Below are 17,841 nucleotides of genomic sequence, written 5' to 3'. Positions count from 1 at the left end.
GTTATGTACATTTTTAAATATATATTTAACTTAAACAAATATCGATATTAAATATATATATATAATATATATATAATAGTAAATCCGTCACATGTCAAACTAGATCCTGGGTATTATCAGAATCATCTTTAATTTTTGCGGAATAAGGTCGATCCTTATTTACTTCATCAGCCACATAAAGATAATAATAACATGAGAAACCAACCAGTCCGTATGCTGTGACAATCTGGGTTGATTGAATATATATGTATATGAACAGTTTGTGTCAAAATAAACATTCTTTATTTCCTATTCTGCACTTGTACCAGTTTCACTTTCTGTGTTGTTTGTGTTTCTTTTGTCGTCTGCAGATAAATATCCTGTGTTGTGAACGTTTGACTAATTACACAGGCCTGCGATGGTTTTATTGTCTTGAAATGTTTACATGTTCTACAATAATTCCTGTACGCTGAATCCGAAAATGATATCCATTTTTCTCCATCACGTAAAATTTTTTCACAAAACGTCATAACACAATACATAGAAGAAAGACCATAACACGTAGTTTTGATACTAAAAGACGTAGATTTCACACACATACACAAATCAGGATGAATGAGGATGCATATTCGTTTGACATCAATGTTCTCCTCTTTCCTTTTGTTTGTTTGTGTTTTTGTTAACAAACATAATAATAAAAAATGTTCATTGTGGTAAACGAAATAATAATTTGATCTAAGTAAGAGTTGTTTTTTTTACCTAACTTGTAAAAAAATCCTTATGCGATAGAAAAAATGAATATTATTTTCAACATCTGCATAGCTGAATTATGGAAATTTCCGTTATTAAAACCAAAGCAACTTTTATGAAGTTTAAGTTCGCTGGCCCGTGTCATTAATAAAAACTTTTTACTTAGTTATGTAGCAAACTTGGGCACTTAAAATTGCATTCAAAGTATAATGTGATCAAAACAAAAGAATATATTTTGGTTGTTTGGTAGAGATTACTGTTTTTCTCCAGGAATTAATACAAACAGGAGAAATGAAAGCAGAATCATTACTATATAACTTGCTTGCCATTTCACACTTATTTCAATATTTCACTGTTATTTTCTAGTAATTTTTTTTTCTCTTCCAACATCTTTTTTCTGTTATATATTGACACTTTAAAAGTGTCCAGTCATGATTAGCATTTTTTTATTGTTTTCACTGTTATTTTCTAGTAATTTTTTAATCTTCCAACATCTTTTTTTGTATTCATTGACACTTTAAAAGTGTCCAGTCATGGTTAGCATTTTTTTATTGTTTTCACTGTTATTTTCTAGTAATTTTTTCTCTTCCAACATCTTTTTTTTGTTATATATTGACACTTTAAAAGTATTCAGTCATGATTAGCATTTTTTATTGTTTTCACTGTTATTTTTTGTAATTTTTATGTTACTCAATGCAAGGATGTGAAAGTTTGATGGATTTGATGTTATATATCATAGTTTGTAGTTTTGACAGTAAACTAGAATGATGACAGGGAGGGCAGTTAACTAAAATTTACAAGCTGCCTTTCATACATTTGAACTTGCTATAAAAAAACAAGTCTCAGAAAATGTTACGAAGCTTGATTAAAACGCATTTAAAAAGAAAAATTAAACTTTTAAGTTAGATATAAGGTATTTTGTAAGTTATATGTGGATGAAAGAGAATTTTTAATATATGCAGTTAAAATATTCTCTATAGCTTTTCTTTTAGGTAAGAATGTTATGTTCACATTTAAAGTTTTATTTTCTTAATTGAATGTATGTCATTACGTTTGAAAGGGATTAAACAATATTGTTACTAATTCTCCCCACCCCCAGCAACGCACAAGTCCTATGGCAGATGTGTCTGATGTATTTCAAGACAACAATGTATCCATGCATTATACACCTATAGAATGTGGATTAAATGGAACAGTTCTTTCATCTAGGCTTCAGTCAGGTTAGTGTTTGTAAAGTTGATTACTTATTGGTGTGTTTTAAAATGTTCAATTTTGTGAGCACTCAACTAGGTTTGCAGATGAAGAGTTATCACAAATTAATTTCAGGTTTTTTAATAATAAGAGACAGAGACATTATCATCAAAAATCTAAATAAGTAAGGTTATTACAAAAGTTAGAAAATATTTTGACAAATAGATAAGAACAAAGTTTTATTATCTATTCTTGAATGTTGGGTATTTTTATGACATAAAAGTTCATAAATCTTCAGAACAATTAGTTTGGCGTAATAGTAGTTTTGTGTCAGTGTACACTAGAGATACTATTTCACATTTTTAAGACACTCAAATGTTTGACAAAATATTTGCTTCTATAAAACAAACCACAACAAAGTGGTCTTGCTTACTTTGAGAAAGAAATTGTTCAAGTCAATCCTTCCTTTTTTGAGCTTAACAACAGGGTATGTACACTTTGAATATCAAACAAATCATAATCAAATGTTTCTTCAGTTTTTATATTGTTTCTAGACTTGTGATGAAATATCAAATAACCAAGGGGTATGTCTGTTATCTTGTTTATCAATGGTTGTATGGTAGTTTGCATTGTTAAAAAAGGAGTTAACCTTTTAAATTAATTGGTAGATGACTTGTCTGGTGTTTGAGTGGTCACTGGTTCAATCCAGCATGCTTGACAAGCGAAACTTAGATTATTTTATAGAAATTGGTACTCAGCTAGTGGTTGACCTAAGACCCTGAGATAAGGACCATGAATGAATTTTGTTTGTCAGGGTAAAAATAAGTTAGTTTGAATTGATATTGGGTTAATGCTTGAGCTCAGCTGTTAGGGCACTGTCATATGTGTGGGAGAAGCAAGAATTAGATGACCATGGTTGTTCTTATTTCTAAAGTGTTATACCTGTGGAAATGAACTTCTCCAATTAATAATGTATAAACATTTGTCTGAGATAGTATATGTACCCTACAAACCTTATTAAATATTGATGTTTCTGTATCCAAAAGGTAAGTTTCAAAGAAGGAGTGTTGCTATTAGGTATATCAAAGGTATAAAAAGTTGGAAACATTAAAAATGATTCATTGCGTGACAAAGAGAGAAAAGAAAACTAGATGTGAATCAAACAATTTTGTGGATTTATTTTTTTTTCTTTTTTACTTAGGCTTAAGAACAATTTCTAATCAGCCAATTCAGGTTGTTAATACTAACTTCACCTTTAGACGGGAATTTGAAAAAGCAAGAGAGGAGCGAGAGTTGACTGAACAATTAAGAAGGGTGAGTATTATCTTGATTCCACAAAAATTAGTTCAGTTGATAATTTGTTATTCTGAGATCAACTATTGACATATTATCAAAAAAATTCATTTTAATATTTTGTTATTCACAGTATCTCACAACCTGTAATATTGTCATAAAACATAATAAATAAGCACTGAATACTGTAGTAATTTCTCTAGTCACATATGTTTAATGTGATATTTTACTCTTGTCAGTTTGTCTGAATTCACTCTACTTTGAATATTTCTTAATGATTTGAATCAAACTTGAGAAGGTGTCTACAGTGGTTTTATAATGTGCATATGTTTTGGTTTATATTAATCCATAGTGAAGACTGTGACTTTTTTGAAGCTAATATGCCAGTAAATGCTTGTCAAAAGGTGTTGTTTTGTGACACCAAATTATGTTTCTAAATATGCCAAGAACATATTTATTAGTAACTTTGTGTTAAAAAATTAAAATAATTTTCAAATATGCAGGTTTGTTAATAAACAAGTTTATGGTTCAGGGACAGTTTGTAAAAGTATAGTGTAATAAAAATTCACCATATAAAACTAAATGACATTAAGCTAAACAATTTTGGACTTATTCCATAATTACCTGTCGTTTTCAGATTATAGAGTCTAGGCTGAAAGTGACACTACCAGATGACCTAGGGTCTGCTTTAATGGATGGGGTAGTTCTGTGCCATTTAGCCAATCAAGTACGACCACGTTCCGTTGGTAGTATACATGTGCCTTCACCTGCTGTGGTACGATATCGAGTTTTTCTGAAACTGATGAAACAATAACATGAGACCCAATATATTCCTGAATCTGCCACCTACTTAATGGACAATTCAAACACCATACATGTAAACTGCAGATCATCACAAGGCCTATCATTTTCCTAATTAAATGCATATGATGAATGTTTTGTTAAAATTAAAATCAAAATTCACAATTTTTGTAATAACAAGGGGACAAAAGTCTTGAAAATTTATCCATTGAAGAGTACAGAAGAATAAATTAATATTAGTTTTTTTCAGAAACCTTTATGAATATAAGTTACTTGTTATGAATAAAGGAGAATTTAAACACCATATACACATCTTTCTCTGTTACTAAGTTTATTATATAACAGCAGTATAATTTTTAAAATTATAGTTCGTTTTTCACCCCAATCTGTATGTACATGAAATATTTGTATCAGCTACATTTCATAAAAAAAAATTTCAGTTTTTGATTCCATTATTCACTGTGTTGTCTTTTTTTAGCCTAAGCTAACGATGGCAAAATGCAGAAGAAATGTAGAAAATTTTTTAGATGCCTGTTACAGGATTGGAGTACCTAAGGTAAGACTTCATGCATACTTTATAATGTTATTCTGTAATCTTTAGAAACAAGGAAAGTAATATAGTAGATTAAATTATGTGTGATTGAATATTGTTCAGAGAAACCTTTGCATTTGCTGGAAAATAACAGCAAATATATTTGCTTGTGTATTTTAATTAAAGCTTGAGCATGAATGATTTTAGAATCTGTGTTCATTGCATGAAAAGAAAAAGATTGTTATTGTTTTGTGCTCTGAGAGTTTTCTGATTTTGCTTGTTATATTTTGAAGTTTTATGCACATATATATGATAATATGAATGATCTTTGTTTTAAAAAGTATACAATAACATTTTCTTTGAAATTGCTTCTTGAATTTTCACTATCTTTTTAAATACTGTGTTGCTGCTGTCAATCACGTTTAAGAAAATCTTTTAATGCACGAATTCAAGTGAGATTGGCAACCATCGGCTTCAGAAAATTCTAACCGATAAAAAAATAAAAAATGCAGTGGTTCTAGACCATCATAAGCTTTTTGTTTTTAGATAATTGTAGCTTTATGGCAGAAGAATTCTGTACATGAGTACTTTGATGAATTAAACAATCCTTTGAAGGATGTCCTTATTATTTAACAATTTCATTGCACAAATATCCTTTCTTAGAAAGGGCTGTAATATGATCTATCAGCCATCAGGTTTTCTCGCAGCAGCATTGTGCTGTCAAGTGGGTGGAAATGCACAGTGAACCAAATAATTAGGTGCTAAACAAGTTATTATGGCATCTGTACAATTGCATTAACATTTGCAAATTTTACTAAGCCTAATTAACTCTTTGTAAAAACCATCATAAATAGATCAACTTAATAGTTAACTAAAAGTAAAGGTTTGTTTGTTCTGTATCTATATAATATTATCATTTGAATAAATAGGAATGACAAAAAGTCAGTACTTCTGTGTTGGAAATTAATTTGGTTTTCTTAGGACCTATGAATTTACCAGCCAAAGTAGAAGGTCACTCTTGAAGGAGTTGTAAAAATGAAATGTTATAAAACAACTGAAATATTTCTTTTGTAGGTAAAATAAAAATGGATTAATTTGTACTGCTACATTTCAGAATTTATGTAAAACTAGAAATAGTTCCAAACTTTACACAGATCAATCAAATTTTAATATAGTTACCAACAGAATATTCTGTAGTGTAAGTTGATTACTTGTTTCATAATAAGAATAATCCAGAAAATGAAGTCAGAATTTTCATTGTCAATAACACTTGGATAGGTGACTGCATGAATTTTTTTGTTTGTTTGTCTGTAACACGTATGTATGATAAGTAAAATACACACCTGATAATCTGTGTTTTCACTTAAATTTGGATACAGCATAAGATTGATTTCATAAATATACAGACCAAAGCCACATTGGGTTATCTGCTGTGTCCACTATGGGGAATCAAACTTCAGATTTTAGCATTGTAAGTGTGTAGACTTACTGCTGTCACATCAGAGGACTATAAATATACAAACTGAGGTGTTGTGAAGAAGTATAAAACAGAAAATGAATATGCATGCATTGGGTAAAACACATACATTTCTCTATTTATTGATATCTATAGCCTGACTTTTGTTTTTTGGCATGTTAATTATGTTTCTTTTCTGACTTCAACTTTGGCATACCAGGAAACTTTTCATCATTTTTCTTGATGCATTTCTGTCCTTTGAAGAAAGAAGTATTAACAATTTCTGGAACTTTATATTTCTTGCAAATTTGCATTTGTTTTATGAAAGAATTTATGTAATATAATACTTATGTATGAAAGCACATTATGATAATAGTAATAATAATTTTGTATGTTATATTGGTTGTAGTCTGTATTTTCTTTCTTAATCTCTAACAATTTAAAATTAGCATGAAGATTGAATTGTTTGACCCAGTTGATCTTGTATTCTGTACAAACAAAGTGTAGTTTTATTTCTATCGTTTGTTTGTTGAATTAGTTACAGATAAGTCATTAGATGTCAGCTTGTACTTTCTATTACATTCCAGATATATTATTTAATAGTAGGTTTTGATAAACAGGTGTAATGATTTTTCCTCTAATTTTTAAGAGAAACTAAAAATATACATTTCAAATATTCATAATTAAAGGATTCAGTTATTTTAAAACAATTTTCATGTTGGTTGAGGTGTTAAATATAGATCAAACATATGATAAGTTTTGTTCAGTGAGGTTTGTTTACAAACTTGAATAAATCATACAATGATTACCATTTACAATATCTCAAAGTTTATTGACTGATATTGAGAAATATCTTCAAAGATTAGGTTGAAACTATTATTAGGGGTGGGTGTTAATACCAACTACACCTTCCAAAATGTGGAGGTGGATGAAAAGTGTAACCTCCTTGTACAGTGCTTCTGAACATTTTCAATAGCAAAAATATAACACACAGATCACAGTTTTGTGGGTATTTAAGGATGAAATTCGGTTTTTATCAAGTATAAATGCATAGTAGTTTTGCAAGTTCTAAACACAGACCTTGCTGTATTACAATTTAACTATTTTGAGCTCTTTACCCAATCAGAATGAATTGTGTCATTTATATGCTTCATCCAATTTAATTTAGAATGTATGAACTTGATATGAAATATAAGACTTCAAATACAGTCTTCTGTTTTAAAGAAACAAGGAATACGCATACATTGTTTTACTTTGGTTCATGGTTCACCGTCACATAGTTTGTTAATACCAAAGGCATACTAGCATACATGTGCATATCTTCAACCATGATGCCCAAGGACATCTATTGCTCTGTCTAGATCGTCAATTGTAACTTCAGCATTTGAGACGATGTTTTCTAGATATAGTTTTAAATTTGTAGCATAGGTTTGCACAGGAAGCTTTTTATGATCTTTCATAAGTCTAAAAATATCAGTGGTCTTTGGCAGGGATAGAGAGGTGTCTTGCATGTACCTCACTTCTAAATATAATCTTGCATGTTGTAGTCAGAATCAAATTCAAGGTATTCATTGACTTGCAATGATGATGAAAATGGGCTTCCTACAGCTTTAAAGCTGTCCAAATCCTTGTTCATTCCTCTGTCCAAGGCAAGGTTAGCTACTTCCTTGTCTCCAAGACCCATCTTCTTCAGCTCCTCTTGCTTTGGCTTCCAATCCAGGTACAATTCAGGGATCACACTGTCTGTTCAAGCAAGCTTTTTATACTGTTTGTATGCTCACATGACAGTCTTTACTATTAAGTCCTTGGACTTTGATTTGTGCAGATGAAGCAGAGCTGAACTGCTTCATCCTCTTCCAGACAATTTATAATTGATAAATCCAATACTCCTCTCTGCATTGAGATTATGAATGGGAGCCTTTTTAGCTTTCCACTGACCATCTTGGACAGGGCATGCTATGAACTCTAATCATGCTCTCCAAATTAAAATTCTAAAATACTTTTGCTAAAGCAGGCAGTATTAGTCTGAGCAGCTTTAAAAAAAACCATGGCTTGTACTCTTGAGGAATTTTTTTCCAACAGTTTCACGTATCCATGAACTTCAAATACTGAAGTCAAGCCTTTATGACAGACTTAAAGGTAGGCTACTTTACATTCAAGAGTTTATGTAATTCAGCCTCCATCAAGTCAAAGTACAGCTCTTGGAAGGCTTGGATGAGTTTTGAGTCATTTGTTTCATTGGAAGTTGTGAGAGACAAGAATAGTTCAACAAGGTATATTCCTTGAAGTGTACCAATGCAAAACATCACTTTCAAAAAGTCTAGTTCCAAAAAATAATCAAACAGTGCATACCTGCTGATTGGTTACATGTTCAAACTTCTCCAGAAATAAAGCAACATTATCACAGTGGTAGAGAGTAATTTCATATGTAAGAGATAATTGGTTAAAAGTTCATCTTTATACTCACAGATCTGATCCTCTTTGGCAAAATGTGGCTGTGAAATTCATTAGCTTTTTTCCAAGGTTTGTGATCAAAGTCCTGGTTAATCATTCTTGTGATAAGCTCAAGGGTTTGCACTGGTCGTAGCATTTACGAGAAGGTTTGAATATCCTATATCATAAACTTCAAAAAGTATGTACAGGAGGGTGTTTAATATTTTGAAAAAAACATTGCTTGGTTTATTTTGACCCAGTGCATATATTCAGTGGGGGTAGAGCTTGAATATTGTAAAGAAAGTGAAATAACACCCACCTCTACTATTATTTCGACTGGGTTGGTTGATATATTTGAGATAGCTTTCTGTCTTTTAATTGTTTTAGAAATAATATTAATAAGCTTCTAAAGACAGTTCTAGAAATTCAAAGCAAAATCTAAATTTTTAGTTGTTTTTTTTTTGTGAAAGATTTAGAAAATGAGTTTATACACTGAAAATACTTGTTTTTATTTTACTTCTTAAATTATGGAAATATGTAAAAAGTGAATATTTTGTAAATTATTTGAGTGATAATACAAAATTGATCTCCGGTTGCTTTTGCATGATGTGAGTAAAAAAAAAGTAGTTTTTTTTAAGGATTTATTTTGTTTTCCATTCCAAAGCATAATTAACATAGTTTACCTAATACTACTAACATATCTATGTAATTTTTTGTTTCACATGATTAACAGCATTAGCTGACAGAAGTTCTGTTTATTGGGTTTCTTATTACAGGATAATCTGTTTAATTGGGAAGAGTTAGTCATACAACGACATGTGGCCTATGTAACCCACACTGTCCAGAACCTTCTGTCAGCTACCTCACCTCCTAAGGATGTAGTCTTCTCTTGGGTCCTCTTGGTGGTGTTTGTGCTCTCTTGTATGTTTGTGTACATTTGTCCTCCACCACCTTGATACCTTTTTCCACTCTAACTAACCTTCAAGACGACTAACTCTCTTTACTATATGAAACAAATGACTGCGTGTAGCCAACATCTTTGTACAACCATGATGTCTTTTTGAGAAGCAGTATTCCGAGTGTTGTCAACATCTTACCTTCCATAAACCTAATGAATTTTCTTAAAATATCTGAAATTTGAAGATAATGTATTTTTTTTTATCTGATACAAAAGCAAAATTCCAGGTTTTCATTGACATCTTATATTTGCTCTCTCAATGATATATCTTTTACCAAGTTAAATAGTTTATAAATAAATGGAAGTATTCAATAATCAGATGCAACCGATGTTAGATGTATAATTTCCACCTCTTATGTCTTATTGTGGATTACATATTTCAGAACAAAGTAACTTCTTGTCACTAAAGTTGCATTCCCATCTGGAACAACTAGTATATGGGTAAAAATCAACTGTCACTAACTTTTTATGTTCACTTTATGTAATTTTGATATCCTTTTATGCTTTCTTTAACCCAAAACACTAACTGATAAGATGGCATAGCTAATGATTGTTAATATTAAAGCCACATTCTTTGTAACTTTGTACTGATATACTAAACATGGTTATGATGATCAGTAAAGATTATATTGAAGGTTATATTATTTTGTGGACTACACCAGTCAGCTAAGATAAAGATCACAGTCATGTTGGCTTGTGTATGCTACATAGTACTTCTTCCTTCCCATTTTTTAATTGCTTACGATTTTACATATAGGTTGTAGTTTTGCTAAACATTATTTGTTTTACCTATCCTAATCTCAGATCAGTATTAGGCCATGCATGATCTTCTTGATGTATAGTAGCTTTATCATATTCCATAGCGAACTGATCAGTTATTTGTCATAACTAGTGTAAATCATAGTGTTAGCGATCTGAAGTAGTTATCATAAGTGGTTGGCCAGTTATCTATTAAAGGTCCTGTTTTGCACTTGTTAAGCAACTGTTTAATTTAATATAATGGTCTATATTTAAAATTTACAAGTCACTGCTATGAATTTGTTATAAAATCCAATATAACTACTAAAAATCACAAACACTATGGTCATTGAATGGTCAGTATAAAATCCAGTAAACCTATACAAATGACCATTATTGTTACTGGCTATAATTGATAATCAGCTTGTCATTTCCCCCATGGTATCCGGATATAGGCTATGATATTAAAATTACTAATCTTATCAAATATCAACCATAATATTGGCAATCTGTAATAGTTTTACTTGACTGTTTACGGAATTGACGAGTTACTGATCAAATACAAATTGTGATTTTTACTGGCCTTAGTGACTGTATCCTTTGAGAATCAACCAATCACATGGTGTGTGTAGACCTTGTTTTTTGGTGCTTTGTGATATTTGTACTTGATTGTGTAAAGACTTGATCATTCATTTATTAAATATAGACCAGAAAGTTGGTAGCCTGTAGCTGTTTTGAGTTTGGAAAATGACCATGATTAAATTTAGGTTTTGTCTTTTGTGATCATTATTGATATTAATGGAACTTCGTCTTGATTTTGTTTTTTCTTATCCTTTTACTAAATATTGTAATAAAATTGAGCAGCTTGAGATGTGAACTTGAAATTTTTAATCACCCATTTTCAGTCTTGTATTATCTGTTTCAGTTTTATTATGTTTGGTGGGAATCAATTATGTAGTAACTGCATTTCGACTGATGTTGTACATCTTGTCATTTTTTTAAAATTCAGTTGCATATTTCATGATCATTGTGAAACTTTAGAATAGTAATATCCTCTGAATAATTCCAAATACTTTTCAGTGTTTTACTGTAAAATTTATATAGTACAGCCTGTGTACAATGAAGCATCTAATAATATAAGGAAGCTTGTTAGCTGCCAATGATCTTTTCACTCATTCTAACTTTTTTTTATCCTTTGCTCTTACCTTTATTAAGTTAGAATTCTACCAATGATCTTAATTTTTGGTTATTTTAATGATTGTTCTACTTCTTATCCCTCACTCTTACATTCCAAAATTGGAATTTTACCCTCTCATATTGTGTATTGGAATCTTGCTAAACTTTTAACTAATAAAGGCAAAGTTCCAGGTGTCATTGGTCTCGGTACTATATATTTTGTTATAGTTCTTGAATAAACTTTAGTATTTAATAAGTGGAATAAGTCAGTTTTCCTTTGGTTTCTTGCAAAAATTTGTAGCTCAGGATATTTTATCTTTCTATAAACAGTAATATCCCATTTAGTGCTCAAGAGGGGTTCCTGAGAACGAAGCTCTAAATGAATCAGCTCTGAACAGAGTCATTTTAACAATATATATATATGTGGAGATATGTAACTGAGGACATTGTTTCTTACCTATGAATGATGTATAAGTGCTTTATTTAGGTTCTGGTAAATTTAACGTAAATTACTCACCGTAATATCATCATCACTGGAAAAAAGCAAATTTTTATTAGCCTTCAATCTTGTTTGGTTACAGAGCCATCAAATAGAAAATCAGACCCTTCTTGGCACGCCCACCTGTCACATTCTCCCTTTCATGATTGTCAATACATGTAGTTCTCTCTTATGTTTACGACTATATTAGTTATAACCAATAGACAGGCAAGGTTTTTGTGTATCAAATATTACATTGTTCTCTGTGCAGAGATTTGTAGATCGCTTCCTAAGAAAATGTTTTTTCCCACAGGAACAATATTGTGTAGATGGATGACGTTTTAACAGTTCACATTGTGTCTCTAGAAACACCAGAAAAATTGTGATAGTTACAGGACATTGTCTGTTTTTTGCATGTTATTATTCTATGTTCTTTGTTGCATTATTTTATTAAATAAAAATTATTTAGTGCACTACTACCATTAGTATGAAAAAGTAGTGTTAAGAGAGTTATAGAAACACCAGAAAAATTGTGATAGTTACAGGATATTGTCTGCTTTTTGCATGTTATTATTCTATGTTCTTTGTTGCATTATTTTATTAAATAAAAATTATTTAGTGCACTACTACCATTAGGATGAAAAAGTAGTGTTAAGAGAGTTATAGATTTTAAAAGTTTTGTTCCCTCTCGTGAAAAAAAAAAATCTCTCAAGGAGACAAGAGCTCTATAATGAATCAGCTTAAAGCAGGATGGCACTAAGTGGGATTTTACTGTATATCTCATTTTTTATATTTCAAGGTGGAATTTCAACTAGCTTTGTAGCTAGTTATGAAGGTATGATCATATATCAAATAGACATGCTTACATCATTTTGTGATATTATTTACCAAATCAAGTATGATATTTCAACAATTCATTTGTAACTTATTAGGGATAGTTAGTTGAAAAAAAGATGAGTTAATTGTGTAATAGCACATTATGCTCTTAATAGTTCTAAGTGCACCAATCTTGTTACATTATATAATTTTCTTGTGTTTTTTTATTATTATTCATGTAAGAAATATTGGAAAGAATTTGTCATCTTCAAATACAGCTGTGGTTTTGAAAGATAAAGCTTAGTCATTATACTATTGGATTTGTACAAGTACGCTTGGTAGTGTAGATGTCTGTTAATAGTAAAAAAACTTATTTAAAAACAACTGTAAAATGACAATAATGTTTCACATGAAAGCCTAGTACAAAAAAAAATTGCCACTGAAAACAAAAAAATGAAGATGGGAAAAATTTTTGATATATTTAAAATTATAGTAACTGTTTTATGTATTTTACTGTATTAACATCAGTGTACACCAAGAGTTTATTGGTTAAATTTCCAATAAAAGCCTGTAGAATTAAAATATGAAAATTGTGGTTTTAGCCTTATAAGTACTGGCTCATACTTAATATGTTTTTATGTACCACTAACATACTTCATATCATGTTCACCTTTTAAAACTAATTTTTTACTCATTTTGTTGTGATTTCACCAAGTAAATGATCAACTGTGTTATGAAAAAAGAGAGTATTTTTGTTGCAGGAAAAAATAGGAAGCAGCATATTATGATAAATGTGTAATGAAGTGTTTGAAAAATAATTATTTTAATGAAAAGCTCAAGAGTTTTGTATTAGTTCTCAACTTTTCAAAATTGTTATTGCATTGATTTTGTGTAAATAACAGTTCACACAATATGAAAGAGTAACAGTTTAAAAGTTCTGAAGCTGAATTTCAGAAGAATGGTGAATTAGTTCATGAAACACGCAACTGAAATATGGTAAAAGGAGGCATGTAAATAGGAATATTCTAAAGAAAGCCTTATTTGTTTAAGGTTTCAGAAATGTTGTTGAAAAGTAAGAGAGATGTGTTCAGATTGCATTCTGTAAGGTAATTAAATCTTTGTAATCTATGCTTTGATTACTTCAGCTGAGTTTTTTTTTTTATATTGTAGACCATTTCACTAATTTCAGGTTTATCCCTCGGGCTATTAAATTATGCAGTCTTGTGCTTTCTCATAATTTACATTTTATACAAATATTACATATTTTATGTAAATGTTCCGATATGTAACTAGTTTTATGCAATTCACATTGGTAATGTGAGTTATAATGATCCAAGTATTTCTGAAATTACAAAGTATTACCGTCTACCTTTAGAAATATCTTTATCAACACAGTGATTCAATTTGCTAAAGATATAGACATAGAAAGACACCCTTTCTTGCAAAAATATATAAATTCCAACTTTTCATATTTCATACTAAATAGTTATAGCAAATGTTATGATAGTTTTGTACAATATAAAATAGTTTTGCCTTAATGTAAGCACATGTGAATATACCTTATTAGGGTTAGTGTTATACATCTTGAATGTCTGCGATATATTTATCTAGTGCTTCCTAAACATTTGAAAAAATTAGTTTCTGTTACATTTATATTTGCTTTCTTCATATGATTATATTTTACTACTTATTTTTAAAGTAACTTCAGAACTGTTTCTTTTGCATGTTAGATTACGTCTAATCTTGTGATAGTACATAATACTTGCAGTAATATTTGTGAGAGCACCAAACTGGATAGACAGATAGTGTGCTGAATTAGATGAAAGCAGTTAACAGACCTTCAACAGAATGTTTCAAGTATTTTTTAAATGTCTTTTTTATTTGTGATAATGGTGGAAATAATACTAGGTAATACTTAATAGAAAATAATTTTTTATGTGCTGTAAATCCAGTTTACATGAGCTTTTACAGCCGAAAAGAATTTGATTTTTTAGGGCTATTAATTTTTCAGATTTTTAATGAAACTTTCAATATAATTTTTAGTTAAAAAATTGAAATTTACTTCAAAATAATTGTTTAATATCTTATTGCTATTTTGCTTCTGTGTGTGTGTATGTTTATGTACATGTTAATACGTAGAAATATATTCAGTAAACTGATGGTTAATTAATATGGAATGATAATCCAATCTGATTAATGCTTTGATATAATAAACCTCATTAGGAACAGCAGAAGTTTTTCTCAACACTGATAAAAATCATACATTTTGAAATACATCCCAGATCGGTAAGAACAGATGAGTTAAGTTTTTAAATATTAGACAAATCATTAATTTTTTCATGTAAATAGAGTACTTATATCATAGATAATATTCAAGGTTAAAACTGGTACACAATTAAAAAAACAATTTATTTAGTCCTATCTATGGCCTTCAAAAAGTTGATGACTCTACATGTTTTGACTAATCTGACCATAAATGTCTTGCAGGTCTCGTTTAGTATATTATAATAATACTCAATTTTTGTCTGTTATGATAATGCGCATGCACCTTACTATCTAAATACACATGCGTGCACGTTATTTCTGTAAAAGACACACAAACAAACATATTATTATATATATTTTGTTGTGTTAAGTGTTAAAGATGTCCACAGTCATTATGGTCAACAGTTTATATATCTGTGCTGAACTCCACACTTTCATAGTTTAGTAACACTTATGAGTAGTCTATTTATGGATAATAAATTTCCAATTCTGGTTTATGCTGTGTTCTACCTTAAAAAATATCATTTACTTGCTGATGTACCTATTCAGTGCACAGGGAAGATATAGCTGTGTCAGATATAACTGCTGATCCCTCTATATTGCTCGCTGTGGGGACTTCAGGGTACATGCCAGGTGTGGTGATGATCAATCTAGCAGTTTGCCGGTTGTAAGCACACACACATATATTTTTGTCAAATAACAGTTTAGATGTACAAAAGAAACTTGAACAGTATTTCTGGGTTTATTTTAATAGCCAGTAAAGATATGAAAAAGGTTCATGCATCCTAAGAGGAGGTTATAATAAAGCTAAAATGTGATACATTTTTAAGATTTGAATAAAATCTTTATACTGAGATTTTAGCTGTCAATATTTTGTATTGAGAAAACTTGTGTAATTGCAGAAATTATAAATTAGTGAAGTATTGATAGTTTTTAATTTCTGGTTTCATCCTTTTATTAAATTTATTTGTTTGCTGGAGAAATTTCACAACATATTTGGCAAAGTAAAGAACTGTTTCTTTGTTATATTCTTGGCATATGGTAATATTTATTTAAAAAAATTATAATTGAAAAAAACTCCACATGAATTAGCATATTCTTAATTTTGTAAGACTTATTCAATGTTAAAATACAAGATTAATTATGCCGTATAAAGCAGCCAGGCAAAAATGGGACATTCAACCACTACCACAACAGGAATTTTAATAATTTGAATACTACATTCTTCTGTTTTTCTGAAAAATTTTGTAACCTCTCCTGGATAGTGTACAAAATTGTCTTATTTCAAATGGGTTGTTACTAGTTAATAGCTGTTCATATGAACTCTTTGGTTACAATTAAAACTAATATTTAACAAATTGAGTGACTTGATTGTTACAAAAAGGCAAAAAATTTGTAGTACTTAAAACAATAAAAGTATAAACAATACTGTAAAACTTTAGCTTGTAAAGTTTAATACTGTTGATAAAATGTTCTACATAAGTTTTTTAGTTTGAAAATCATGGGCAACAAAGAAGTATTTTTTTTGTCTTCTATTTTTGAATGGTAAAGGGTACGTGTATAGGATGCTTATCTTGTGAAATAATAAGAGAACAGATCATATTGAATGTTTATTTTTATTCAATAATGAGGAAAAATAATTTTATAATAATATTTTATTGTTCACCATCAATATTAGTAATCAGTTGATGAGGTTTTTGCTATGATATCATTCATGAAAATACTGTAACTCATTTACACAGGTATTAGTGCACTTTTAATGTTATGGAATTAAAGAGGAATTGGATAGAATAGGAGCCAAAAGAGATAAACAGTTGTGGTCTTTGGCAGTCTATTTTCACAACTTTCTTCCAACTAGGCTAGTTGTGTGTATGTAAAGAACATTGTTTGTAAAATGTGATGATTACTGCAGCAATGCTGCCATATACTTAGACAGAGATTAGGGTATGAACGTTGCCTATACCTTGGTAGATCTACTAACGGCACCACTGGCCACATACATATTTGTGGTATTAGTCTCCATTATACAGCAAATTGCAGTTGTTTATGTTATGTAATTCCCATTCTATTCAATTAATGAAGTAGTTCAGTAATGTATGGCCACCCCTTTTTAACTTCAGTATGAACTACAAACATATCGGTCTATTTTCAGTTAACAATGAAGCAAATATGTTTGAAATCAAGAATTACAGTTTGGGGTGGTATTAATTGAACTAACAATACAAAAAGGTCTAAGGACAATACACCATATCATTTATTGTGCATTGGTCACTTCAGCCAATTTTTCAATGACTATCTCAACTGTAGGGGCCATCATCACTGAAGCATTGGTAATTTAGGACATTATATTAGTTGCTTGTGGAAGTTTAAAAGTCAAGCTATTGATTTTATTTGTGTTCAACCATTAGAAGATTGATGACTCAGGTGAATGTTCATGCTGTAAAGTACTGATCTTTAATATTGTTTTGAATGCTGTTTTTTATGTATTCATAATAATTCTAATAGTTTAAAAAGACAAAGTAAAATGTTTATTTATGTGTGTGCTTGATATTTCAAATTAATAATTGACATGTTTCTTACAAGTTTTTGCAATTTCTAAGATGGATGAAGCTTGGTATTTACAACTGAATGTAAAGTTTTTGAAAATAAAAATTACTCTACTTTTATCATTTTGCCCTCTGCTCATAACTTGAAAATACATGGGTAAGTTTGGAAAGTTGTATATTAACAGGACTTGTGTAGATTAGGAGATTTAAAAAACAGTAAGCCCCCCAGTGGCATGTCTGTGGACTTACAATGCTAGAAACCAGGTTTCAATACCCATGGTGGGCAGAGCACAGATAGCCCATTGTGTAGCTTTGTGCTTAATTCCAAACAAACAACAGTAGATTAAAGGTTTTAAATTGGGGTAGTAATTTGTTGTTGTCATTTGTGTTTCTCTAGACTATAAAGTCAACTTAAAATGTAGTAATGTA

The 17,841-nt window shown here is 30.0% G+C and overlaps 1 protein-coding gene across 3 annotated transcripts in view; it reads left to right on the top strand.

The window, feature by feature from the left end:
* Nucleotides 1-17,841, top strand: part of LOC106468081 (leucine-rich repeat and calponin homology domain-containing protein 3-like) — a 44,960-nt gene that overhangs the window by 20,263 nt on the left and 6,856 nt on the right. For 2 of the 3 annotated variants that reach the window (XR_002612550.1, XM_013928480.2), the window contains exons 12-15: nucleotides 1,829-1,949; nucleotides 3,122-3,234; nucleotides 3,851-3,988; nucleotides 4,493-4,570. Coding sequence is in view for 2 of the 3 variants with exons in the window: in XM_013928480.2 (XP_013783934.2) it covers nucleotides 1,829-1,949; nucleotides 3,122-3,234; nucleotides 3,851-3,988; nucleotides 4,493-4,570 (450 nt within the window). In the remaining variant the exon portion in view is untranslated. Of the gene's footprint in view, nucleotides 1-1,828; nucleotides 1,950-3,121; nucleotides 3,235-3,850; nucleotides 3,989-4,492; nucleotides 4,571-9,211; nucleotides 9,894-17,841 lie in introns of those variants that run through there. The other variant, XM_022396385.1, reaches the window with a different exon arrangement.

This window comes from Limulus polyphemus, unplaced genomic scaffold (genome assembly GCF_000517525.1).
Source record: "Limulus polyphemus unplaced genomic scaffold, Limulus_polyphemus-2.1.2 Scaffold2863, whole genome shotgun sequence".
Classification (NCBI taxonomy): Eukaryota; Metazoa; Arthropoda; class Merostomata; order Xiphosura; family Limulidae; genus Limulus; species Limulus polyphemus.
Note: the sequence above shows the minus strand (reverse complement) of the source record. Positions and strands in the feature narration are given on the sequence as shown.